At 47.3% G+C, this 26,688-nt stretch overlaps 1 protein-coding gene across 1 annotated transcript; it reads left to right on the forward strand.

Annotated features, from left to right (window-relative positions):
• The first annotated feature begins 1,496 nt into the window (after positions 1–1,496).
• METRNL (meteorin like, glial cell differentiation regulator) lies at positions 1,497–25,594 on the forward strand. Its single transcript, XM_041427383.1, has 4 exons — positions 1,497–1,779; positions 7,275–7,663; positions 23,940–23,999; positions 24,649–25,594. The coding sequence occupies exons 1-4, from the start codon at positions 1,667–1,669 to the stop codon at positions 24,963–24,965; spliced, it is 879 nt and encodes a 292-aa protein (XP_041283317.1). The 5' UTR covers positions 1,497–1,666; the 3' UTR covers positions 24,966–25,594.
• The last annotated feature ends 1,094 nt before the right edge of the window (positions 25,595–26,688 follow it).

Below are 26,688 nucleotides of genomic sequence, written 5' to 3' on the forward strand. Positions count from 1 at the left end.
ATCAACAGAACACAGTACCTGTAATTTACCAGACAAAAAGGACATGAAAAGCTAAACCCACAAATGGCAAGGGATAGGATTTAATCCTCGGCGCAGCAGCAGGCAGGAAGCTTTCAGAGCTGGAATATCCTGTTTCAGCCACTGGATGCTCTCAGACGGCACCGGGGCACTTTGCAAGGTGTTTTAACAGGTACTAAGGAGGCTAACACACCAAACTGCGAGCAGGGTGTAAATGTTTAATGCTAATTCATGAACTCACCTAGCAAAATCAGTGCTCTTCCTAAAGCTGCATGGCAGACTCTTGAAAGAGCAACAGGAGACTAAGAAAATCACTGATCTGGAAATATTTTAACCCTTCTCCTATCTGTGGATGTATAATACCAATCTCAACCCCCTTTTTGCTTCTTTGAAGGAAATTATGTGGCACCTGGCATATCAGAGCACAGTATGTGTGCCGCTGGATCATTTTCCTCCCACCTCCATCCGTGGTTTTTTTTCCCTATTTATCTTGGCCCGGGTAGTTTGGGCTTTAGGCTGATTCAGCCCCTGCACTTCCCGCACGTCCTGGAGGGCTTCTAAGGGTCTCTGTCACCAAGGGTTAAGTATCTGAAGTCAACAACGGAATAACCCGGGACATTAAACAACACAAGGAGTTATCCCGAGTGGTCATTAAGTGGTGAAGAGTAATACAAATAAGATCGAGTCCCAAGTGCTTCCCGGTAAGTGGAGACACAAGAAGGTTGCAGCAAAATCGTCAGCTTTCATCTACCAGGAGCCGCGCCTTGGTGGAGATCCTGCTGCAAGCTGAGTCACCTGCTGCAGCGAGGTGCAGGGCGGGCACGGGGCTGCACCGCGGGGACAGGCTGCGGGACAGACTGCGGGCACCCCGGGGACAGACTGCGGGCACCCCTGGGGACAGACTGCGGGACATTGCGGGCACCCCGGGGACAGACTGCGGGAGCAGTGCGGGCACCCCTGGGGACAGACTGCGGGCACCCCGGGGACAGACTGCGGGACATTGCGGGCACGGGGCTGCACCGCGGGGACAGGCTGCGGGCACCCCTGGGGACAGGCTGCGGGACATTGCGGGCACCCTGGGGACAGGCTGCGGGCACCCCGGGGACAGGCTGCGGGTCACCGCGGGCCGCCCCAGCGCAGACAGCGCGCCTCAGAAAGCTTCCCGGCCAAAGGAAAGCCTTCGCTCTGCCCGTCGTCACCCCTTCCCTCCACAGGCTAGCTTGGGGGAGCGCAGGCAGGGCGGGGCAGAGCGGAGCTCTCACCCCGGCCCGGGACATCTGCCAGGGGGGCTCGGGGCAGCGGCGGAGCCCGGGACGGGCCGCAGCCGCGGGCGGCCGCCACTCCCGATCCGGCGCCGCGTTTTGCCGGCGCAGCAAGTGCCGGCCTTGCCGGAGGAGGAGCGGCGGGAGGGGGAAGGAGGAGGAGGAGGAGGAGGAGCCGGCCCTCGGCCGAGCCGCTCCCGCCCCTCAGCTGGGAGCCCGCGGGCAGCGGGTGCGAGCGGCAGAGCCGAGCGGCGCCGCGCCGAGCCGGGATGCGGGAGCCGGGCACGGGGTAGCCGCGCCGCCCTGCCCACCATGTAGGCGAGCCCCGGGCGCCGCGCACATCGCTCCCCGCCGCCTGCACCGCGTTCGCACCGGGCCGGGGGACCATGCGGAGCGCCCCGGTCTCCGGGCTCCTGCCGCTGCTCCTGGGGCTGCGGCTGCTGCTGGGCGGCGGCGCCGCGGCTCAGTACTCCAGCGACCTGTGCAACTGGAAGGGGAGGTGAGGGGCATCCTGCCCGGGCAGGGGCGAGCGGGGGCTGCCACGTCCGTGGCCGGGGGAAGATGCTGATGCAGAACACAAAAGGGAGACTTTCCCGCTGTGGTGCCCAGCCCGCGAACGGGGCGGCGGAGAGCCGGAGGCGGATCTGCCTCCCTCCCGACGGGCTCACCGCGGAGAGACGCTGGGCAGGGAGGGATGGAGGGGCCGGGGCGGGCTGGGCTCCCCTCGGCGCTGTTCGGGGGGCTGGGAGAGGGAGGGCGGTGCTAAATCCACCGCGGAGAAGTTTCTCCCCGCGGCCCCAGCGCTCCGCGGCGGCGGCGCCCGGGGGAGCGGCGAGGCAGCCCCGGCTCGGAGCGGCGCTGGGATGCGCTGCACCTGCGGAGCGACTCCCTCCCCGGGGCTCTTGCTGGCTCCTGGCTGCTCCCTTCCCTTCCCTTCCCTTCCCTTCCCTTCCCTCGCTGCGGTCCCGCACTTGGCGCTCAGCCCCGGGATCTCTCCCTGCCTCCTCGTCCCGCCTCCGAGGTGATGATGATGATGGTGATGGTGATGAGCTCCGGGAGCGGGGGCTGGCACGGCGGCCGCGCTGCTGATTTATTCTAATTGCACCGGTTGAGAAACCTCTCCAGTTCTCAAGTGTTTATCTCCCAAATTATCTTTCCTTTAATTGCTTGTAATATGTTTAACGCGTGTGGTTGGGTCTGTGACCTTCTCCCCTCTTTATAGGTTTAAAAAAGCAGCTCTGCTCAACTAGCAAGTGTTGCTGGGTCAGACTTACTTGGAGAGTACAACAATTGCAAACTAATGCACTCTTCAGATCTGACTTTCTCTAACATAAAAGTTTGGCCAGCCTATATCAATAGGGTGTTTTGGAGTAGAGAGAATTCAAAGTGGGGAAACAATTGGATTGACTTTCAGCATCACGATTTCTTATCTCTTACTGCTGAAACGTGGTGCTTTTTATTTACTTGTTTTGGATTTTTTTTTTTTTTTTTTTTTTTTTTTTTTTTTGCTAATTGATGCGTAGTTAATAGCAGTGAATTCACTTGAGGATGAGTCTGCTTGATAGGGATCAAGCCTCTGGCAAACTCCTAATTTGTCATTTTTCTTTAGACACAAAAAAACCCCCGAAACCAACCCAAAACCAAACAACTCTCCCCCCTCCCCGCCCCAAACAACCAACCTTGAAAATGCAGTACCAAAGCATTCCAAAGCATCCCAGCTGCACTCCTTACCTGGACCTTACCACCTGGTACTGCAGCAAGTATTTTAAAAGAATTGTGACAAACCCCTGCAATTCCTGTTTTGCTGTTATTTTTGTCCTGTTTTCTTAGAGCAAGCAGTGACCCCTCATGTCACCTGAGCAGGGCTGGAATAAGCAATGCCTCGAGTTTCAACCAAGGGGGTGATGCTTGGGGTGGGGGGAAATGAAATCCTGTAACTGAGTTTGGGGTGAGCCTGGAGGTGCCAGCTTGGATTTACTCACCTGCTGTTGTTCTGGTGAGCTGACGTGGTGACAGCTTTGTGATGAAGCTCTTGGATGAGCAGGGAAGGAAGAGCAGAGCTTAGTCTGGGTGCTTTTACCTGTGGGAGAGTTTTGGAGTTCAGGTGGGTCGGAGTTTTGGGGGGGATGAAGTAACCAGGCTGATTTAGGCCTTCCTGGTGACAAACAGGTTTTGTCAGAAATGCTGGCAGTCTTAAGGCCATTCAACATCATCTGACTTGTCCTAAAAACTCAGCAGTTCAGAAGGAAAGAAAGTAATTTGATGTACCAGTAAATATCACTAATTAAATATTTCACTGTGGATACTAAGAGTTATATGGGTTAGAAAGCACTTTTTTTTTAATGCAAAATATAATATTTTGAAGTCATGTGATGATTTTTACCTTGACTGTTAGGAAAAGTTACGAACTTCAATGTCAGACACAGTCTTTCTTCCCCACAGTGAAGTCATGGGCTGGCTTGTGCTGGTGGATTTGGGAGTCATGACATCTATAGTAAACCTGAAGGTGTTTTCTCACCTTTATATACATGTCTGTTAAAAGCAACAGTCTTAAAACCAAAATATTCTGGATATGGGTTTTTTTTCCCCTGTTAACTTGTGGAGAAGAGATGAGCTTATACCCCTGAGCAGGATGAAGAGCTTCACGAGGATTCCTCTGGGTATCCCTGGTGCTTCCAGGGAAATCTGATGCAATGCACAGCTTGACACCTGCAATTTAAGTACAAGCCATAATAGCATCTTAATAAATAGCTTGTCAGAGAGCTTCCAGGAAAGCTTTGTCCAGGAGAAAGCAGAAACTTCACTATGATGTGTCCAGTTATTACTTCTGCTGTAACTTCAGGGTTTTGTGCTGCAATGAGCTCGTGGTGCTTTGGGCAGAAGTGCTCCAGTGACAGGCTGAGGGAATATGCTGGCCTGGCATGTCTGATTGCAGGAGAATTCAGCTCTTATGTGGCTGCTTTTGTCCATCAGGTTTGCCCTTGGTACGGTGGATGCTCTGAGGAATTCTTAATGTTCTCTAGACTGTCATCTCTTGTTAAATTCTCCAGTTTAGGAGCAAAAGTTCCCTGTGTTCACTGCAGGGAAGACATGGGTGCTTGTAGGGCTCTTCAGCACATCTTGAATGGAATAAATAAATAACTGAAGTAGATAGTGTGACTATTCTTCTTGCTCCATTTTCTTTAAATAACACCTGTTGCACATTGCAGCATTAACAGCTCACTGCAGCAGGTTTCTCAGGGCCAACATAAGGGGATGGCTGAAGCCTGAAAGGAGAAGAGCAAGGAGACAGATGCAGTGATTCAGGATTGGCATGAGGAAGTAGCTGTAGAAGTAGATTGTTATAGAAGTGAGTCCCAATAAACAGCACACATTTAAAATGGGTGGATGGCTCATCCCTCACTGCAACCATGAAACACCTGCCCCATGTCCTTGCCATATGATCAAAAAACCAAAAACTCCAGTGAGTCTGGAGAGTAAAAGGGCTGCTGGGTCTGCATTAGTGTGTGGACCTGGTGTGTCTGGTGGGTGCCTGGTGAGAGCTGAACCTGGTGTTAAAGTCTCAGTGTGAGGACAAGTCATTCTGCAAGCGAAGCGACAGGTTTTACTGGATGGTGGTGGTTGCTGTTAAATAATGTGAACATGTATTTTGAAATCTGCTTAACTTTTGAGTCATCCTTTATTATAAGGCTTAATGTGTGCAGCTACTCGTGCTTGATGTATCTGTCTAATGGCATCACTCTTGCCTGTGGGATATAATTGGCTTTCAGAAGATAATTTCAGAGTCCACCTTGTTTTCGTTTGAACACCATGAATGTTTGAACAAAATTAATGTAGCTTTTTTTTTTTTTTTTTCCTCTGGCAGAAATTCACTGCCTCGGTGTTGCTGGGATCACTTGCAACAGAAGTTTCACTGCATGAGTTCAGAGTTTTGCCCCTGGTGTCTTCCTTCTGTTTAAGCACTCAGGCTGGAATGTGCCAGTATGAGTCCTTGTTTTGATGTCTTGAGTAGGGACAAGTGATGTGTGAGGACAACTTTCTGCCCCTTTGCTGAAGGATAACTTTTACACTGCTTAATTTTGTTTATTTGCAGCTTGCACATGAACAGACTTCTGTGTTTTCTGTTGAGTGGCATCATGTGTGTGCTGTGGTGAGAACTGATTTGGTGGACCAGATGTGGATTTACAGTCAACTTGAAATATCCCTTTGCAAGTAAAGTTTCCTGAATGTGTTAAGTACTACTGAATTTGAGGGCAAGAGTCTAAAGGTTAAAAGCTTGTCCCTCTTTCCTCCTCATCTGTGTTCTTGATGTGGCTTTCAAGATTCTTCAAAAGCACATGTTTGGAGGCTCTATTGTTATTAAATATGACTTTTTTCTTTCTGAGCTTCCTCGTGTAACCTCTATCAAGTAGGTCACACCGACACTCACAATAATGAGTCACGTCAACAGTAAATGCAAACCATATGGTTTGGGTTTTTTCCCTTTTACACATTGCTTGTAGTTACTTTCTAAGTGCTGACTTGAATTTAGACCCTGTTCAGTACCCAAATATGTCTTTGAGATGGGGAACTGTGTATTTGGAGGTTTCTGCTGAGGAACCAGGACTTGATGTCATCACTTGCACTACACTAAAAAATGTTTCTGCCACAGATTTCCTGTGTAACCTCACACTTAATCCTTTTAAATTATTTTTCCCCTGTTTTGATTCGTCTGCCTACAAGTGGGAATGTTGTGAAGCTTCCCTAAAATCCTGCAAAGCAGCCCCATGAGGTGACAAAGAGTCTGGTTTTGGTAGTCCTCTGCAAGCACAGGGTAAAAGATGCTTGTGTTTGGGAACAAGGTGCTCAGAGCATAGGAGGAGGAGAAACAAGCTCGGTGGTGATTTGCTCAGACTCGCTTGGGAGGTTTGTGACAGGACAGAGACTGGGACCAAAGGATTTTTCCCTAACAGCCCAAATCCTGCAGCCAATAAATCAGGCTTCCCACAGCCTGTTCTTCCAGCTGCAGTCTTGTTTTAGGGCTTTGAGTCCCTCTGGTAGAGAGCTGGTGGGCCTGATCCAGCATCAGTGATGGGCAGCAGGGGTTGTTCCGAGCTCCCTCAGCTCAGGCTGTGGGCAAACAAGCCTTGGGGATTTACTACTCATCCTGCTTAGCAGCTGGCCCTGGGACCCTGTTGTGCCCTCCTACCCCATCCCTGTGGTCCCTGTGAAATGGTTGTTGGGGTGTTCATTTTTGGCCATGGTAAATGGCCACGTATTCTCTTTCTCACTAAGCACAGCTCTGTGTCTGCTTGTAGCCATCAGTGAAAATGACAAACTGAGCTTAAACCTCATACTGGGTAGCAGAGGAAGAGCAAGTTCCTGCCAAAAAAAGCAGCACAGTTCAGTGCTTCCCCAGCCATGACAAGGGAGAGAGGTGTCTCCTCTCCTCTTTCTACCTCCCGGTGTGGAGACTGGTGCTGCCCAGCTGGGCTGGAGGGTATCGGCAGCACACAGAGCACTGCTTTAGCTGCAGTTTACAGGGTGAGCTTGGCACCCCTCCCAGTTTCAGATCCATTGGGAATATAGACTTGGAAGGGGAACAAAGTACTTTGGAAAAAGGTGGAGTCTGATCTGTGAAGCTGGAGAACATGCTGGATTGAGCCACCAGGAAGGGAGTTTGAGCCTACGTGTTTTACTCAGTGTGCACAGCTCAGCTGATGGGCAGTAACTGAGCCTGTAGTAATGTAATTGCTTTTGGTCATGTGCTTATATCCTATTTAATTTTGAAGCCTATTACTAGTGGTTTGATGTTTTCTTCTGGGGGATGATTTAAAATTGTCCCGTAATATTAAGGTTGAAGTGTTGCAAGAGACCTGCTCTGCTGAGCTGGATGGGCCAACACCCACTGATGTCCTGGGCTTCCTGCATTTCTTGCCGCGTGTTTTGGAAGGTCTGACATTCTCATTGTTAGCTGTGTCATTTCTCTAACCTTCTCTCTCTTTCTTCCTCCAGTGGCTTAACCCACGAGTCTCACAGGAAGGATGTTGAACAGGTCTACCTCCGCTGTTCCGAAGGCTCCATAGAGTGGATGTACCCCACGGGAGCGCTCATCGTCAACCTGCGACCCAATATTTCACCTGCCTCCTACAAACACTTGACTGTTTGCATAAAGCCCTTCAAAGACTCCGCAGGAGCAAATATTTATTTGGAAAAAACTGGAGAACTGAAACTCTTGGTCCGAGATGGAGACCGCAGCCCCAGCAGAGTGTATTGCTTTGGCTACGACCAGGGGGGCCTGTTTGTGGAGGCCACTCCTCAGCAGGACATTAGCAGGAAGATTACAGGCTTCCAGTACGAGTTGATGAGCAAGGGGATAGCAGCTGATTTGCACACAGCTTCTGGTGAGTTCTGGGGTGTTGTCAGACTCCCAGCTCCTGTACTGGATGTGTAACAGATGGCAGAGAGAGTGAGTGAGTGGGAAAGTGGCTGGCTGTGAGTTTCGTGTGCTTTTAAGGACATGTTTTATAAACAGAACTACTGCAGAAGAATTGATTTGGTTTTTGGTTTGTTGTTGTGTTTTGGAAGCTGCTGGCATGGGCTGAACTCCAGTGATTTGTTGAGGGCCACAGTGCAGGAGTCTCCCCTTGCAGGGGTGGGGTGTATTTCAGGAGCTGGCTTTACCCCACACTGAACTCCTGGGCTTCCCAGCCTTGCTGTAACACTTTTCCAACTATTTTACTCCATTTTTAAGACCCCACTGCATGTTTTGAATAATAAACATTTGAACAAGGAGGCACTCCTTTTCCCCCTTTGCAAGTAGTGCTACTTGCTGACCTAATTATTGCTTTTTCTGTTGTGGGTTTTTTTTTTTTTTAAATTCAGACAAGGAAAATGATGTGTTCCTTCCTCAGCTCTCCTTATTACACTCTCCTGAGCATTACTGTGTCATGGCAGAGCTCTTCAATACTTCTACAGGACAGTGGTGTCTTCTCTCTCAACCATTGTGAAAAACAAGTTTTGTAGGGAGGAGTTTTACTCCAATGAAAAACTTATAGGAAAGAGGAGTGGACAAACGGAAAGATCTTACAGGCCTGTAAAATCTGGTACTAAATAGCATTTGGAACAATGGCTGTAGGTGTGACCTAAGTGTGCTGAGCAATTAAGACAGTTTGAGAAGAAAAACTGGCATTTGTGGAGGATGACAGGGTGAAAGGGGAATTCCCTTTAGAGAGGGAATATCTGGTTCATGCATTTTACCCATTCAGGATTACCTCTAGCTTTTATCCCCAAAAACTAGGAGGGGAGATTTCCAGAATACCCCAAGGAACTGCAGATTTAGGGTAGTTTATCTCAAATGACTGCAAGCATTTCAAGGTTTAGGTATTTTAAGTGGGGAACTGGATTTGTTTCAACCAGATTTCTCTTTTGAAATGTGGGCTGCCTTTGCTCTTTTGGGTGAAGGCAGCGAGAAGAGCCCTCAGAGCACACTTGGGATGACTCAGCCCGGGGCAAACCCGATGTTTGGTGAGGCTGTGTGGCCCAAGAGCTGTGTGGATGCTGGCCAGACTCTGCCCTGCTGATGCCACATGCTCTGCCTGAGATGCTGCTTGATAAGCCGTGGTGGGACTAATTAAACTGCAGCTGGATCTTCCAGGGATGTCTTCTCTGGGCTAAGTGATTGCAGAACTTGTTCCATCCTCTCCCCTCCCCTGGCTCCTTTCCACGTCAGGCTCTGGATTGTGTGTTTGTGTGTTTGTGCAGCCCTGCCAGTGGTAAATGCTGTCACGCCAGCTCGGATGGGGCTTTATTCTTGTGCAGCTCTGAGCTGGGCTCAGCTGAGCAGAGCTGGGCTCAGGGCTGGTGCAGTAACCTCGGGAACTGACAGGTGGCAGCTTTGCCATTACAACAAAAAAATATAAACACCAAATATTTTAAATTTGAAGTCGCTGCCTTTACTTTTGCCATGCTCACAAGTGGTAGCTTATTATTGGGCATTCTGCATTTCAAGCAGACTGCTCTGCTGCATCCAAAATTGCTGTAAATGAAGTGGGGTATCTCTGCTGAGCTGCTTTCCCAGTAAGATCATTTGTGCAAAGATGAATACACTGTGCAGAATGTCAGCTATGTAGTAAAATTCCATTGCAGAAGACATTAAATACATTGTTTAATCAGTTATTTGGAGAATGTTCCCAGATTCAGTGCTGCTTTCTCTGTCAGGCTGTGAGGATGGAGGCACAGACAGGCTAATGAGAAGTCACTTAGACTTAGAAAGTTCTGTGCTCTTTTATTTTCCAAAAGAGTTGAAATTGCTTTTGCATATAGTAAAACAATATGACAGAAACACTGCTTGTCACTGCTGGGTTTAGTCTGCACTTAGGGTTTCTCCTGAGCTTTGCTCATTGAGGACTTGCTGCTGACATCCTTGACCAGCACAAGCCAGCACAAACTGCTGTGTTTTCAGAGCTAAATGCTCCTCTTTACACATTAAATCTTGGGGGTTTTTAAAGCTGATGGGAGTATTTTTTCAGGGACGTTCAGAAGTCAAACTGAGGACTGCATCCAATTACAGCCTTCCTCTTTAATGGGCACATTAAATCACTTTTTCAGTGACTGCTGTATTTTCAGCTGTAACAGACACTGGTTAAATTTCAGTGCTGTCTTATGAAACAATGTGGTGGGGAATCTGCTCCATTCTCCAAGTGTCTAGTTTGGCTAGAAGAAGCTTTTTAATAGTTCATCAGCAGAGCCTTCAGGGCAAACTAGGGATCTCTATTGTATTTTAAATTATTTCTCTTGCCTTTTTTTGGATCCCCAGACTCTGGGGAGGGGCTGTGCAGGGTGAAAACACGATGAAAATGCCATACATGACTCTTTCCACTACTCACTTAGATGAGCACTTTTATTTTCCTATAAATATCTGTACGTCTGGGGGAACTGCCAAATAGCTGCCTTGTGAGGCTTCCACAGAGCAATATATTTGAGGCTCTTTGCAGCTTGTGGACCTCCTTTCTTCTGGAGCTGCTTCTAGTTTTTCTGTGAAACCTCAGACTAAATGCCCTTTACTGAGCTGTTCATTTGGAGGGGGAGTTTACAATCACTGAAATCACTGAAGGTTTTTTTCCCTGCAGAGGAGGCTCAAGGCAGAGGCAAGTGCTGACCTTAAAGGAGCTGAAAACTGGGTCCAAGGCTCTGCATTTCCCACCGCCCTTACTTCAGTCCCTTGCTCACAAGCGTGGCTGATGTTTTTGGCTGCTGCACTCTGGAAAAACGAAGCTGCTCAGCTGCAGTTTGACAGAGCCGAGCAGAGTAGGTGTGAAGAGGTGACGAAGATGTGAGATGCTGTTGGAGATGGGGTGGGAGATGTGCCGGCCAGAGGAAGCTGCAGTGCTTCTTCTGATGGCAGAGAGCTGAAAATGGCAAATATTGCACGATTTCCTTGCAGCTTCAGATGCCTATGATAAAAGACCCAGGTGTGGGGCTCGGCAATCCAGCCCTTTCCTTGTGCAATAACTACTTGCTAACAACTTCTCCCCGCTTTCCCTAAGTGCTGCGTTTGTTTCCTGGTGATAATTGTTGTACTCTGCCCTTGAATTTACTCTCTCTTCCTAACCTGGCATCCCGGCGCTGATTAAAGGGTGTAAGTCATCTGTTTAATACTTTAATGACCTGTTGTGTCCTTAGAGTCCTGACATTGCAGGGTGCATCAACAAATCAACAATGCTTGGCATGGTGCCTGTGGTTTAATTAGAAATCCTCAAGTTTTATTAGTTTACAGCCATTCTTTCCCACTTAATCAGAGGCTAGCAAATAATTCGGTAGAAAACATGCAGGTTCTGCATTGCCCTTTCCCTTTTTTTTGAAAAGTTGAATGACACAGGGCAGTCTGAACAATTTTCTAGATTTTCGGGATTTAACCCTTTTCTTGGCTCTGACTCTGCCTTACCACAGTCTCTCAAAATTTTCCTAACTGTAGGAAGAATTTGTGCTATGCTGGTAGATTTTATTAATTCAGCTTGCTGACATCTGGTATGGGAAATTTTTTACTGTGATAGTAACAGTCAAAAAAGTGCATTTCTGTGGGGTTGTAGTTTCTTAAGATGGGAAGAGGAGTGAAGGCAGACATGCCTGACATAATTTAATGGGAGTAGTCCCTAAGCAGGGTCACCTTGACAATTCAGGCATCTGCAGGGGTGTGTTCTCTCTTCACATCCAAAGTGATGGTTGACTGAAAGTGCTTTTGATTCCAGATTAGGCTTTGGGCTGCAGCCCTCTATCACTCCCATCCACACTGCTGGTCCATCAACTGCAGCTCCTGCTCTGCAGCCTCAGTGTTTGCCCCAGTGAAGAACTGAGGCACTGTGACATTTTGGCCTGAGGCCATTGGAGAATCAGCAGAACTTGTTTCAGTTGTTGAGTTCTGTTGATTCTAATCTTTTCTGCTTGTGCAGGAAGAAAATACTCTGAGTATCAGCCATGCTGCCTCTGCTGGCAAGTAGATGGAGGTTTTGGCAAAAGTGGTCTGGCCATGCAGTCCCTACAAGTTTTCTGAAGGTTCTGACCCACATGAGCTCCTCAGCTGTGCCTGGGTTAGGTCTGCCTTGCACCACAGCAGACTGCTTGCTCTACATTTCTATCAAAACTGTGAAGGTCCCTTGACAACAATTTACTTTTTGAGTACCTCACCTTCTGCTCGACTAATCTGAAACAAGAATCTGTAGGTTGGACCAAAAGTTTTGGAGAGGAAGGTGAATCCTCCTCCCTGTCCCACCAAAGGAGCTTTATTTTGCTACTTAAAGTCTGTGTTTCAAGAGTGTCTCATGGAGCTCTGGGTCCAGCTTTGTTCAAGCTGTGTAGTTTGCTCTTCCCACTGCACGCTCATGGGGGTGTGTGTAATTTAGTTGTCAGAGCTCAGGGGGTGCATTGAAAGCCCTTTCATTACCCACCTGCTTCTGTGTAGTAAAGAAGTCAAACTTTAACAAAAATGCTCCTTTATCTTGATGGCATCTACAGATTTAGTGCAGATTCTATTAACTGGTTTATATGTTTTCTTTATTAATGCTGGGTACCTGGCTCAGAATATGAATACATAGGAGGTACAACACTTGTGTGGGCATCTGAAAAACAAGGCAAAACTGGATAAATCCAGTTAAGTAATTAACAGTATTCAGCTATTTCCTGTATGCTGTCCTGAGAAAACAGATCAGAAATTCAGAAAGCTCAGAAGTCTTTGGGCTATACCAGTGTTTCTGCTAACAAATGGCTTTTTAAAGCACCTTTCTTGACTTCTGCTCTTTGATGCAGTTGTGTTTGGAGAGGTGGGGCACCAATCTGCCCTGTCTCTGCAGGTATCCTCCCAGGGCTCTGTGTCATTCCACCTCCTAGTCTCGTGCTTTCCTCTGGTTCCTCACAAATATCCAATCTTTAGAGGTTTTTTTCATTCTTGGAGGCTGGATGCGCTGCTTAGCTTTGTAAGCTGAGGCAGCAGGTGGTGGAATCACAGAATGGTTTATTTTGGAAGAGACCTTTCCAGTCCAGCAGTGTGCAGGGACACCTTCCCTGGACCATTGCTCAGAGCCCCACCCAAGCTGGCTTTGAATGTTCCCCAGTTTAGGAAACTTCACCGCTGCTCTGTGTGTGCTGCTCCAGCACTTCACCATCCTCACACTGGTGTATTTCTCACTTCTTGTCAGAGTGGAAACTTTCTGGTGTTTTGTGCCAAGGCTGGTGAGCAGGAGGCTGTGCCCACTCTGTGCCAGGGTAACCATGACCGAGCTCCTCGCTGCTGTGGGCACGAGAGGCGATGGAAAGAAGCACTTGGAACACCTAAACTGAAAGTCCCCGTGACCTTTATGCCTAGCACAGGTTCTGCCTGAGTAATTGTGACCATCTGAGATGTTGGCACTGCTCTGTGTGGCAGAGTGGGAGCACCCCTGGGCTCTGCTCCAATCCCCCCCATCAGATGAGCAAAATGCCTTGCTTTGTATTTCTCCCCTCCCTGTTTTCCGTGCAGGTTAAAACTCTCCTACCTCTTGGGGTTCAGGGGTTAGAGCTAGGTGGTTTTTAAGGTGCCTTCCAACCCAAACCATCCTGTGACTCTATGAAGTGCACAGAACAGGTTGATACTGCATCCCTCCCATTTGGGGCTTGCTGGAGAAATGAATAATAAACAGCAAAGTTGATGGATCTGCCCTAAAAGCCTGAGCACACCTTGCTGGGTGGCTCACCTGTGCACCTAAAGCTTTGATGTTTTGTTTGACTTTTCTCTAAAAGGTTGTAAACAAGTTTTAAGAGAAAAATATCAGAAAACAACCTTTATTACAATTTCTCAAAACACACTGCCATTAGTGGCTGTGTAAGGGATCCTTCTGACACTCCTGCTCTAGGATACAATATTTCAAATGGGTTTTTTTGGGTGTGCTCCCCCCTCCCTGCAGGAGCCTCCTGTCCACGCTAACTTTGTCTTTCCCGTACTACCCAAAACTTGGCACAAAATAACCATTAAAATATAACCAGCATTCCCTAGCCCTAATGTGCAAAGAACACATTTAAAGCTAGTTTTTGAGGGCTTGTCACTGAGCCACGTGTCATGGAGCAGCACCTGGCTGGATCAGGCTGGCTGCTCTATAACACTGCCTGGAGTGGGAATAATTTTGAGAAGCTGGAAACCTGCTCCAGTTATTCATGTGCCTGAATTGGTCAGGTTTGTGGTGAATGATTGACTGGGTGGGAGAGTTTGAGAACAAAGATATAGATTTTCTTTTTTTTCCTGTGTGGAATGGTTTCAAAGTGCTGCTCAGATGCTCAGGGAATGCACACACCCATCCATCACCTGGAACTGAGCAAGGGTGATGTTTTGGGGTCTGAAAAATGTTGGACTAAGAACACTTAAAAGAAAACCCCCACCAAAATTGGATGGATTCCCTAATTTAATCTCTCCTTCTCCCAAGAAAATGGCTTTGCCAGCATCTTCTCTGCTTGTCCTTTGATGTTGTCGGGCAGGAGTTGGTTTTGCAGTGGGCAGAGGAGGTGACAGTGGGGCTGCAGTGATAAATACACAGCTGCAGGGGACAGGGGGAGAGAAAACAGCTTGTTTTTGCTAGACTGGCCACGAATGCCGTTAGCTTATTTCTCAACTCAGTGGGCAGTCAAAACCAATAAGCAGTCAGGTGTATTGTCCAGGCAGCTGGGGCTCTGCTCTGCCCTGACCTTTGTGTACCACCAAAGATGGTCCCACAAGCAGAGCTGCAGTCCAGCCCAGTTGCTTGGCAGTCTTTAATAATGCTCTGTGCTTGCTCTGCAGAACTGTTTAGTTTGCTAATTCCTGAGGCTGTAGTTAAAGAAGGGATGAGAGGGCGGGGAAGCTGCATTCCTCTTCCCACTGACTGAAACGTGGGCCAGATCTTTCCTGTGCTGGAGTCTTGATTTGCAGGACAGAAAATCTCTTTCACCTCCATCTGTGCTAGAAGCCAGCAAATATTCACTGAAATATTGCACAGATACTTGGAAGATATCCTGGACCTAAAGCTGTGATATGTTAGGTCTGACCTTGGGAGGTTTGATACTGGCTCAGAAAAGCTGCTGCCCTAGGACAGCCTTGGTCCAGTTAACCTTTTTCTGGTTCAGATTTGTGGAAGGATTTTTTGGTGTGGGTTGTATGGGCACCTCCTGACTCCCTCATGGGATTTGAGCGTTAACTCCTGCCATGGGCATCCCCACATTTGCCCATATCCTTCCTGTCCTGAAGCCCTGGGAGAGCTGCAGTGATCAGAGGTGCTGGGAATGCACACAGCTTGTCTGGCATTCCATTGCCCTGTGTGCCTCCCAGGATCATTCCTGTCTGCACAGGATGTCCCTCTGCCCCACCAGAACTGCTGCTAGCTTTACATCAATTGCTTCTATCTGCAAGTGGGTGTCAGAAATTTGAGAGGGAAAAAAATGTTCCTGTGTAGAACTGGTGAATGGGCTTGATATGACCAAGCAGGATGTGATTTTAAGGAAGAAAAGGTGATGTATCTCAAGGCTTTTAGTGTTACAAATTAAAAGTTTTAGGTAGCTTTTTTTAAGGTTAACTGGACAATGTTACAGCATCGAACATCTCTCACTGGGTAGATGTAGCCCCTTCACAACCCTTCTCAAGAATAGGCTGACCAAATAAACACAGTTTTATAATGAAAACTGGCCTTGTTCCTTCAGAGCTCTCCCACATACCAAGAAGAATTTGATTTCTAGAAACAGGAAAGAGAAGAACCTGTGTGGAGCTCAGTGCACATATGCTTCTTTTTTTTTCCTTTAAAGGCTCACTTAATCTTTGATCTGTCATTACTCCACTCTCAGGGTTTATCTTTAACCAGCCACTTGTTTCTTAATTCTATTCCTCTTCTCCATCAGAGGCATTAATGGACCGGACCGAAGGGGAGGAGGAGGGAGGGAAGGCTTTTGTGTTCCTGGCAGGGCTCCAGCCTGGTAGTAGGGCTGGCTGCAGCCTCTCCTGCAGCCCTGGCAGGGGCAGGGAGAAGTGCTTGGCTGCACAATTTCCCCAGGGCATGGGAGTGAAAAACACCTTACTTGTTCATTTTCTGCTGTGCAAGCACTGCATGACAGCTGAGCTCTGTGTTAGCTATCAGAGACACAGCCCAACAGGGCATCAAAAACTGGATAATTTCACATTTTCCTGGATCTGACCTGTGAGCTTTCACAAGGCTTTGGCATGACTTTTGCTTTAGAAGAAAGAAGAAATCTTTCCAGAGTGAATTTTGGGAGGGGATGAGCCAAGCCATAAGTCTTGGTGGGTTTTGAGTAGGGGAAGCATTTCCTTTGGTCCTGTGTGGCAGGGCTGCAGTGCTGGCACGTTCTCCTGGGGTGACAGCAAGGGACACTCTGCTCCATCCCTTCTGCTGCAGGTCAGAGGGGATCACAGGAGCTCCTCAACCATCCAGAGGCACCTCTGGCTCCCAGCAGCTCATTTCTCCTCATGCTTCCCACTCCTAATCCCCCTTGGGCAGTAGAGGTAGGTTTGAGGAAGGAGAGAGGGATTTTCTGTGAGATAGTCAAATAGAGCTGGTTTTTATGGCTTTATAGTGGTGTCTTGTGCACGTAGAGCAGGAGGAATTCCCAGCAGTTATCTTGCTGCCATCTTTTCCCTTTAATTGCAGTTAGGGAGGGAGAGGAGGAAAGCAAAAAAAACAACAAAAAAAAAAGCAGATGTGTACAGGTGCTGCTTGCACAGGAACCTGGCTGGGGTGGTTGCTGAGACACTTCTGCTCTGCTGCTGCAGTGCAGAGAGGGGAATTTAACTGGACATCTGATCTGCTGAGTGGGGCTTTTTGGACACAATATCTTGCAGGCTTGACTGTAACTGAGGGTTTTTCTAGAGCTGTGATGCAATGGGTAAGTGTAGGAGCTGGGCTGGGATTTGGCACTGACCCAGTCACTGTTCTGTCTCTGCCCACCCCAGTGCTGGGGTTTGCCACAGAGGGGAAAGAGGAGGGACAGCAAGAAGTGTCTTGAAGCTGTGACACTTCTCATCCTTTCTCCTGGCTTGATGCAGCTCATGCATGGAGGTGGAGTTTAATAATGTTTAATGCTGCTTAAATAAAAACTGCTCTGTGGGTTTTTCATTGCCTTTGGTTTGGTTTAAATTTTAAACAAATGGCTTTTTCTAGCTGACCTTTCAGCTCATTTGTTAGAATGGCTGCTGCATCTTGGAACAGCAAAAAGGCACCAATCCCAAAGGATCCTAACGTGCTCTGTATCTGCTGAGCCAATTTCAGTTTGAAAGCTGTTGCAAACAGAGCTTGCCTAGTACCAAATCTCTTCCTCACATTGTTTACATAAATAGTTAATCTTTGGTACTTAGGGACTTTAATACCCTCTTGGAAGACAGTTCTGTGAAAAGATAAATTTCTGGTTTATGATCTCTTGTCCTAACGTTTCTCAGAACACAAAGGTCATCACATCTCTAATAGTGAGGTTTTACAATATGCTTTTTTTATTCTTTCTTTGCAGGAAGGAAGTGGTATTGACTCGATTCTCTTGTCACAGTCCATGCCACAGCCTGCAAAAGTCTGCATTTCATTAAATTTATTTGCAGGTTTAAACTGTTCTTGGCCAGTGTCTACATTTTCCAAGTTATTTCTGGAAACTTGTACATATGTGAACTGAGTGTTAGAAGGCAAGGCATGGGGTTTGACACTTCCTTTTCTGGAGGGTTAAAATCAGTGGTGTCCCTTCTTCATACAGAGAGGTCAGGGAAGGATGTCCATTGCAGCATCATGACGTTGTTTCAGCTGCTCCATCACCACCTTGTCCTGTACCAAATCCTGGCTGTAAGAAGAAGAGAATCTTTGAGTTTTCTGTCTGTGCCCATGATCCTTGTCCCAAGTTGCCTCTTCTGCTCAGCACAGGGGCTCAGATTGACTTTCTGGCAAAGAGAGGGATGAACATTTCTGCCTTCAGAAGAGCACTAACCTCTCATTATGTTACTCACAGCATTAACCTTGTATTCATCAAAGCACAGCCTCATTGTGGCCTTCAGTGCTTAAAGGGGGCTAACAAAACAAGGGGAGAGTGTCTTTTTACATGGGTAGATAATGATAAGATAAGGGGTAACAGTTGTAAACTGAAGAAGGAGAGATTTAGATTAGAAGTTAGGGAGAAGTTCTTTGCTCTGAGGATAGGGAGGTTACTGGCATGGTGAAGCTGTGGCTCCTCCATCCCTGGAAGTGTCCCAGGCCAGGTGGGACAGGGCTTGGAGCCACCTGGGCTAGTGGAAGGTGTCCCTGCCCATGGCAGGGGGTGGGAATGAGGTGATCTTTAAGGTCCCTGCTGTCCCAAGCTGTTCTGTGATTCTGTGGTCCCATGTCTGAGGCTTATTGATCCAGAGGGCTGGGAGCAGGACAAGCCCAGCTCTCCTGTTTGTTCCCTGACTTGCTGTTTTCCTCCTGACATGCTGGAAAAAGCGCAGTGCTTGCAGAAAGCCCTGTAATCCTACCCCATCCAAAGACAGGAAAACCTTGTAAAACAAAGGAGTGATGAGAGAGCTCCTCTGTGTGTTGTGACAAGGTGTCAGTAATTTCCAGCCCAGCTGGGGAGAGGCTCTGTGTCTTCTGGCCCTGTTTTCCCTCACTGTGTGGCTGCAGGTATTGTGTTAAATGCAGGTGTGCTGGATGCAGCTCTGCTGCTCTCCAGTTCCTTCTAAGTACGAGATGCACTGGCAGTGCAGCTGCACTGATGTAGTTCTAGGTGGTGTTTCAGTGTGGGGGCTGGTTGTGAGGCTTTTGAGGTTGAGTGTTGTTTTGGCTTGCTCAGGAAGAGCTTTCTGAGGTGGTGAGGAAAGTTGAGGTGTATCAAGAAAGGAAAGGACTAGTCACAGCCTGGTAAACCAGAGTGGTTACCAAATTCTTGTCCACCTCCACTGCAAAGCAGGTTGGGTTTTTTTTTGTGTTGTTTTTTTTTTTTTTTGTCTGGGATATGAGCTGTGAGAGGTTTGCTTCATGGAAGAAATGCTCCTTCAGAGGGGAAGCACAGGCATACTTAAGAAGAAATAATTAGCAGGATTTATTTCACTTTGTAATTAGTTAAAGCAGGATCAGGGCAAGATTTATTATTTTTTTTCTTGCTCATGTGATGTTTGTCCCTAAACTCTTTTCTCTCATCTAAATCACTGATCCAGTAATCAGTTGAGACATCATATTTTTTGCTTAGGACTCAGAAAAATAACACAGAAGTGCACCATTATTGGAGAAACCACATCTCTATTTTTATCATCTGCTCTGGGAAGTCTGCCCTCTGTGTTTCCAGGAAGGAGACTCATCCTATGATGCCCTTTCCAGTCTGGGTGCTGCCAGCAAGGGCTGCCAGTTACAGAGCTGGCAGCAAGAATTGGAAAGGTGTGGGTGTGTTTTTTTGTTCCACATGAACTAATGCTGATGTCAGGCTGAGGGAAATGGGTCGGTGGCCCCACACAGGTGTGCCTGGAGGTGCTGCAGTACAGGGACTGCAACAAGACCCATCTGAATGTGTCGAAGAGAAAAGACTACTTGTTTTAATCAGAAAAACGAACAGAAAACAACACTTCAGCCCTGCCTGGACCTCCTTGGTAGCTCTTGATGCTTGAAAAGGTCTGATTGCTCATCAAAGGGTTGTTCAGAAGTACTGAGGTGTGGGTGATGTGTGCTGTGGAAGAGCAGATAAAGAGCTCTGTGCTTTCCTCCCCCAGCATCCACACCTTCACCACACGGCACGCGTGCGCCCGCTTCTTCACGAAACCAAAGGGTATTCCTCGGTGAAGTGGTTTTCTGCAATTACTTTGTGTTTAACATTTTCACTTCTGCTTAAAACGTGTCTCTTCCTGTGTGTGCTGCTGGCTCAGGGGTGGGTGTTCAGCACAGCCTCTCTGGGGACAGGATGGAGAAAGTCTTTTGGGCTCGCTGAGTGGAGTTGGGGTGGTGGGCAGGGACCTGCAGCAGGGCTTCGTGGGGTGTTCTGATAGCTGTGACGTCGTGGAGTGCGCCGAGAAAAATCTGGACAGGCTGAAGGAACTTCTTTCTTGTGGGCTGGAAGCTGGTTTTGGGGTAAGGTCGGGTCAGTCAGACCCATGGGTGGCTGTTGAAACACAAATGTTTCAAAAGAAGACCAGGCCCCTTCATGTGGTTTGTGTGACGCCTGCAGCCAGAGCCAGCACGTCTCGGTTCCATGTGTCCTGCAGGGAGCTGCCACCCTCCACCATGGCCCCTCCATAACCCCACCTCCTCTGCTCCGAGGAAAGAAGGGTTGTGTGCACGCAAACCAAAGGAGGAAGGACTGAGCAGTGTGTGTGAGCTGAGACAGGCCAGCCACACCTCCCACCACTCTTTGGGCAGAGTGTAAACTGCAGCACTAAAGGGGTGCTCAAATCATCCACAATATGGGGAAAAGTCCTTTCTAGACAGCCCAGCTCCCTGGTGCTGGCAGAGCTGGGAACCACCTGAGGCTGGCATCTCTCACATCCCTCTCTTGCCAAGCATTTCTGCCTCCCTGTGGAGAGGTCCAGGAGAGGACCAGCAACGTGTTTGACGAAACTGTTGGCCAACAAGTGCGGTCTATTGTTAGCATCGCCTCGTCCTCCTCACTAACACCAGGTTCAGAGGGCAAATCGCTCAAAGCAGCTGGGACATGACTGCTGGCTTGTGAGGAATGATGTAATTACATCTCCCTCAGCGGGGAGGTGAATAGAGAGGCCTTTGGAGGCACTGGGTGTTGGAGGGAGAGGGCTGCCTCAGGTTACTCCAGGTCAGGATACTGTCAAAATCCATCAAAGGCGCTCCCAGGAGAGTCGGCGGCCGACGTGCACAATGCAGGCTTTATGCCACTGCTGGTGGAGCTGAGTTAGAGGCATCTGGCCTTCAGAGGACTTCAGGAAAATGTTGCTTTTCTATGGCTTTTTTTCCCCCACCTCTCTCCTGCTGCTGTATGAATTAAGGTTCTTTGGCTCATCGAGTTTAAAGGAATTAGAGCAGCTGACGTTGATGTTGTTGTTGCAAGTTCACAGGCTTGCTTTTGGATGTGAGAACCTGGGCAGCCCTCGAGACATCCCCAGGGAGTCAGGATCTGCCAAACACAGCTGCCTTGTTTAGCAACCAGGCCCAGTTCCTCAGAAAATGAACATCTTCACCTGCTGTGCATGAGTGAAGTGCTTTTTTTGGGCTTGGTTTTTTAAATTTATTTTTTAATAGTTATAAGGTTGCTTCCTGTTCTAGCCTGAGGTGTGTGTGTTATTTTGACCTATGGGTGGAGCAGAGCACCTGCTGCCCAATCCATAGGGAATGAAAGCTGAACTGCAGCTAAAGCCATGAACTTTTGTGTTAAACACATAGATTCCTTCATGGCTGTGATTCAAAAGAAAGTGTAGGCATTGCCACCTCCTAAGGATTTATTTTCTTTTATGAGCCTTTATAGAAATCAGGCTTTGGTTGTAGCCAGTGGATGTTATTTGCTTTTTAATGGTCCATTTACCTCAGCAGTAATCCTTCACAACGTGCTTTCCATCTGTGCTTCCATACCTTGTTTTTGCCACTTGCAAGATCTATTTGATACTCTGTGAGTGCAGATGTGGGAGCTGTCCCACTGAAAAGGATTTTTGGTCTTCATCTGTCTGGAGCTGCAGAGATGGGTGGTGGAGAATGGTTGTTAAAGCAGCTCACATGCCACCACACTGCTGTGAGTCAGCTGGACCTGAAACAGGTTTTAAGTAATGATTAGTGTGAGCAATGCTGAGCATTTTTAATTTCCTTTGTATTTAAAAAGGCTGCAGGATTTTGCCTAGGGTCCACAATTAAAATGATTTGATTCTGTGTACACATGGAGGTTTGTTCATTTGATTTATTACTGTGTCAGTCTATTTAAATGGAAGGAACCACTTTTAAAGCATTTTGTTTTTCGTCTTTAATGCTGTTGCTTGTGTTACACTCCTTTGGAGAACAGAAATGCCTTAGTCATTTTGGTGTTTTCAATTTTTTGATGGGGCTGGATGAACTACAGAGATGTCTGGTCTAAACCAAGACTTAAAAAGCTGAGATGCCTTTTTATTGCAAGGTCTTTCCAGAATGAAATATCTGAAATCCAGCTGTGGGTTTAGAGGATGTCCATCAGCTGTACTTTGTTTTGGAGCTTGTGTCCGTGTGAAAATGCTGTGGGATTTGTGGAAGTTCCCTCTGTATGGTTGATCTAAGTCAGGTCCTCATTTGGACAGAGGGAGCCTGAGGAAGAGGGACTTCTTCTGCCCTGGATGGATTTGGGAGGTGCCATGAATGAAACAAATCCATAGCAGGATGTTTAGTGACTAACACACTGAGACTTGCCCAGGGAAGTGCTCAAAACCCGTGTGCATGTGGCACTTGGGGACAGGAGTTAGTGGTGGGCATGGCAGTGCTGGGGTAATGGTTGGACTCGATAATCTTAGAGGTCTCTTCCAACCTGAATGATTCCGTGATTCTGTTACAATTTTCTTTGTCAGGTGAAACTTCTTTATTTGTTCTAGCCACTGATCAAAATCTCTTGAGTCTAAAACTTGAAGTATCTTTAGCCTGAATTTATTCTAGTTCTCCAGTTATGTCCAGGCTTCATGTGGTTCTGCATTCCTCATTATATTAAACATTTTCCAAACTTTTCTGAAAAAGAGAGCTGAAATAGTGTGTGGGGAAAGAAGGGCAGGGAGAGCTGGCTTGTTTCTGAAAGCTTTGTAGGTATTCAAACTTGACAGAAATGTGATTGATCCAGACGCTATTTTGTCTATTCCTTGTCTCTTCTTTTGGAGCTTTTTAAGCTTCTTGAATTATTCCTTCAAGTATCCCTGCCCAGAAATGTGCATTTTAATTTTCCTTTCCTTTAATCCTATTAAACAGCCCATTACACTGTGTATGAATCATCTGACTGGAGCAAATCTGGTGGATTTGGTTCAATAATCCTTCTTTCTGGATCACTGCCTTTCTGGGTCCCTGGAAAAAAGAAGAGATTTGCCATGTCCTGTGTCAGAGGGTGGCTTGTGCTGTCTGACAGGAGGGTGGCAGAGCATCGGAGGCACCAGCTGCCTCTTGTGTGGACAAACTCAAATCTACTTTTAAGTGCAATGGATCAACTTTGGGAAGCAAGTGGGGGGAGAGGAAGGCTGTGACTATTTGAGAATCTAAACTAAGTGTTTTCAGATGTTGAGGTTCAAAAGCCAAATTTTTTGGGGGTGGGTGTGGCTTCAGTTTGCAGTTTGGTGGTGGAGGTGTGATGGAATTTCATTGTCCAGTCACCTCCAGTGGAGCCCTGCTCTGCTGGAGTCTGTGCCTGTGCTGATCCAGGGTTTCCATTGTCCTGGGTGATGTGTTGAGGTGACACCAGGTGACAGACAAAGCTCTGATCCATGTGCCACCGTGGGCAGACTCGCTGAGCATGGCCAGGCAGGGCAGATCCTGATAATAAGCAAATTCCTGAACTCATCAGGGTGTTATAGAAACATCTGTACTGCAACTACAGCACCTTCTCCTCAGAAATATCTGGCTGAGTACAAAGAGAAGCCACATTCTTGCGTTGATTAGATTAGTGCAGATATCCAAATGTTTCCAGCAGGACAGGAAATGGTCTTTGTGCTGCTTGAGCTCAAGCAGATATGGGCTCGAGTTTCCGCTCTGCCTCAACCCCTCCAACACGTGCATTGGGGTTTTTCCCTCCCCTCTTTGCCACCCCCAATCTGTAACCTCCTGGATCTTTGATGTGGTGCTGACTAAATGGCCCAACAACACTTGATAGAAATTGTAAGAGAGAAGTTTTGCCATCAGAGTATAAAAGACACATGATCTGAAGGCTTTTGAGTGAATTTACAGCAGAGCACCCTGCCAATGCTCCCAGAACCAAAACAGATTTTGCATAAGTGCAGTGAGTGTGTGCAATGTTTGCTAGACAATATATCCCAGCAGGATTGGTAAAGAGATCCCTATTCCTGCTTGGGTACAAAAATCCCATGGAGGCTCTAGGGTTAACTATGGTTAGCCCCCACTTCTTGTGCTGCTAGAGATGCCAGACAGATCTTTGGAGTGATTGTGCCCGTGCTGTGTTTGTCAGCCACGTTTTTGTTTAGTTTAAATGGTTTATTTATTTACATTTATTTATTTGCTGCTGTCTAGTCCTTTGCTAACTGTGACCCTTCCTGTGCAGCTCCCTGCCGACCCTGCAGTGACACTGAGGTCCTCCTGGCTGTCTGCACTAGTGATTTTGGTGAGTTGATGTCTTCTCAATCCCCTCTCCTCCCATGAACACCAACAGACCCCTCCTCACACCTGGCAGTAAATGTGGTCTGAGGGTGCTGGGCACGTGGAGAGCTCTGAGGAGCTCAGAAGTGCCTGCCCAGCTGGCACCTCCCCAAGGTGGCCAGAGTGATACAGCAACCATGGTAGAAGGTCAAGGATTTGGGTGCATCGAGGAGAGGCCATTACTTCTTGTTGGTCGACTTGACAAAACACCAAAAGTTTCACTAATTGTCCATGCTTCCCTTTTAAAAAGGGAAATTAGCATTAGCTGGATCTGTAATGGCTGAAGAACAGAAAGTACATTGTCAGGGAGCATTTTGTACATATCTTCTTGCTAGAATTCTTCATGTTTAATGCTATTTTTCTGATATAATTCTTCTCTGTTTAAATTTAATATGTGGGTGCCCTTTGCTGAACAGATTACAAATATAAACTTTAAGAAATGCAAATATATGCTGGAGGTTACTGGATAATCTTAATTCTCAGAATAACAAAGGACCAAAACTTGGGCTGCTGTAGTGAAGTCAGTTCCCCTGGTTGCACAGACCTGAGTTTGGACCAGGGTCTTCCAAAGCATTTTTGTGCAATTAATCCTTAAAACCCTTTTCTGTTTCCAGTGATCAGAGGCTCCATTCAAAACGTAACAAACGAGGCAGAAGAGCAAGAATCCATAATTCACGTCGGTGTCAACAAACTGTACAGGCAGAAGAGCAAAGTCTTTCAGCTGACAGGGGAGAGTGGGAACTGGAGAGGACAAATAAAGACCTTGCTGGAATGTGGGGTGAAGCCAGGAGATGGAGACTTCCTTTTCACGGGACGTATGCACTTTGGGGAGGCCAGGTTAGGCTGTGCCCCTCGTTTCAAAGACTTCCAAAGGATGTACAAAGAGGCAAAAGACAAAGGGCTAAACCCATGTGAGATTGGCCCAGATTGAAACCCCCTGTTTGGCCGAAGATCACTTTCAGCATTTGGCCAGGAATGTTTCCTGGCTGCAGTGGAAACTCTGAACAAACCTGGTCACTGAGGCTGGACAGAGCTGGAGGCTGAGACCCCACAGCCTGCAGTGCTCACAGGCTCATGGAAGCAACAGAGGTACGAGCTCAGAGGGCTGCCAAGCAACAAAGGCTGGATTTTTAACCAATCTTGTCCTTATGAATTAAGTTATTATATTTTTTTAGTGACTTCCTTAGGAAAACAAACAAAGAAAACTCCCATGTCTTAATAAAAGAAACCCAAATGAAAGCCAAGATGCCTTTGTATCTTTTTAATACTAATTTTTAAAAATGTCTTAAGCTGATGTAGCATTTGGTATGGCGTATTCTGTATAAATGGCCAAGAATGTGATAGAGCACGGTAAAACATCTTAACATTGATGCTTTGTAAAAAGCTTGGTGTACAATTCAAAGTTGTTTCTTATGACAGAAATTTATGGAGCCAAACTCTTATGTGTGTGTGTTGGTTTTTTTTTTTTAATTTGAAAGAATGTACAATTGCCACCTGCAATTTTTTGTCCAGGCTGGCAAATTCTTTCCATTCCAGAGAAATAAAGGTCCCTGGATTTGACACATGCTGTTTAAAATCTTTATTTTTTTCTTTCTTCTTAAGGCCGATCTCAGCTAGTCCAGATGTGCTCACAGATCAGTTCTGGGCTGCTCACTTATTCTGTGGCTTCACTGAGAAGAACCAGAGTTCCTGTGAGGCATTGGGAACCACGTTTTTTTTTCAAAGGGGAAGCAAGAGCTATTTTTGGAGATTTTTAGACATGTGTGCAGGCGAGGCTTTAAGTGTTCTTCTCTCTACTGCCAGTGGAGTTATTTTGGGACTGGCTCCAAAGGCAGGCTGCCCCTTCATGTTTAGCTTGAAGCTTTCAAGTGTGGTAGCTTGGCAAGAGGTGACTGTTGATGCCTGGGAGTCCTGGGGGACATGGCCAGGCCACCTTGTGAGAAATAAACACTTGAATCAGGCTGTGCCACCTCTGCAGGCTCTGTCCCAGTGGAGGTACAGGAGCTCTCCCCTCTGTTCAGTCCTGCTGTTCCCCATCACATGGTGCCTTCACAAGGATTTTAATCTCTTGCCCATATTCATTTTTCAGCATTCTCCACTGCTTCAACTTTTATGTTAGGCTGTCAGGTTCTTTAAATAAAAAGTTTCTACTCAGTGTTGCTTTCTACCTGATCCCTCACCTTTCTTTTGTGTAACTTGGTTCTGAGGCTTGGGGAGGGCAGCTCAGGGGGTGGTCCTGGGTGGGTGCAGGAGGTTCTGAGATGGATGGTAAAGAGATGTCCCATGACCTTTATCAGGGCTAAAAGCTGCAAGGTTGTACCAAAATACTGGCCTGAAGTGAAACCAAAATCCCTCTGCAAGTGTTTCTGTGAACTCCTCTCAGCAGGATTCATTCTGTGGGCCAGTGGGAGAAGAAGAGTTTCTTTTAGCTGTGTGAAGGTGATCCTGAGAGGCTCCAGGGCACTGTGACTACTTCTGCAAGGACCTCTAACCCCATCTAGCACCCACCTATTTGCTGCTTTGACCCCTTCTGCTTTCCAGCCTCCTGTAAGCCAAAGCCCCAAACCCAGCACCCCGTTCTGTGCAGCCCAAGGTTCCCTGCAGCCTGCTTGGAATTTGAAGAGAAAAGAGCCAGCACCAGTAGAGGGGTAAAA

The sequence above is a fragment of the Onychostruthus taczanowskii genome, unplaced genomic scaffold, assembly GCF_017590055.1.
Source record: "Onychostruthus taczanowskii isolate IOZ18803 unplaced genomic scaffold, ASM1759005v1 scaffold99, whole genome shotgun sequence".
Classification (NCBI taxonomy): domain Eukaryota; kingdom Metazoa; phylum Chordata; class Aves; order Passeriformes; family Passeridae; genus Onychostruthus; species Onychostruthus taczanowskii.

Coding starts and splice junctions, on each gene's coding strand:
- METRNL (XM_041427383.1), top strand. CDS start 1,667: ATGCGGAGCGCCCCGGTCTCCGGGCTCCTGCCGCTGCTCCTGGGGCTG. Junction 7,664..23,939: donor TGATTTGCACACAGCTTCTG/GTGAGTTCTGGG, acceptor CTTCCTGTGCAG/CTCCCTGCCGACCCTGCAGT. Junction 24,000..24,648: donor TGTCTGCACTAGTGATTTTG/GTGAGTTGATGT, acceptor TTCTGTTTCCAG/TGATCAGAGGCTCCATTCAA.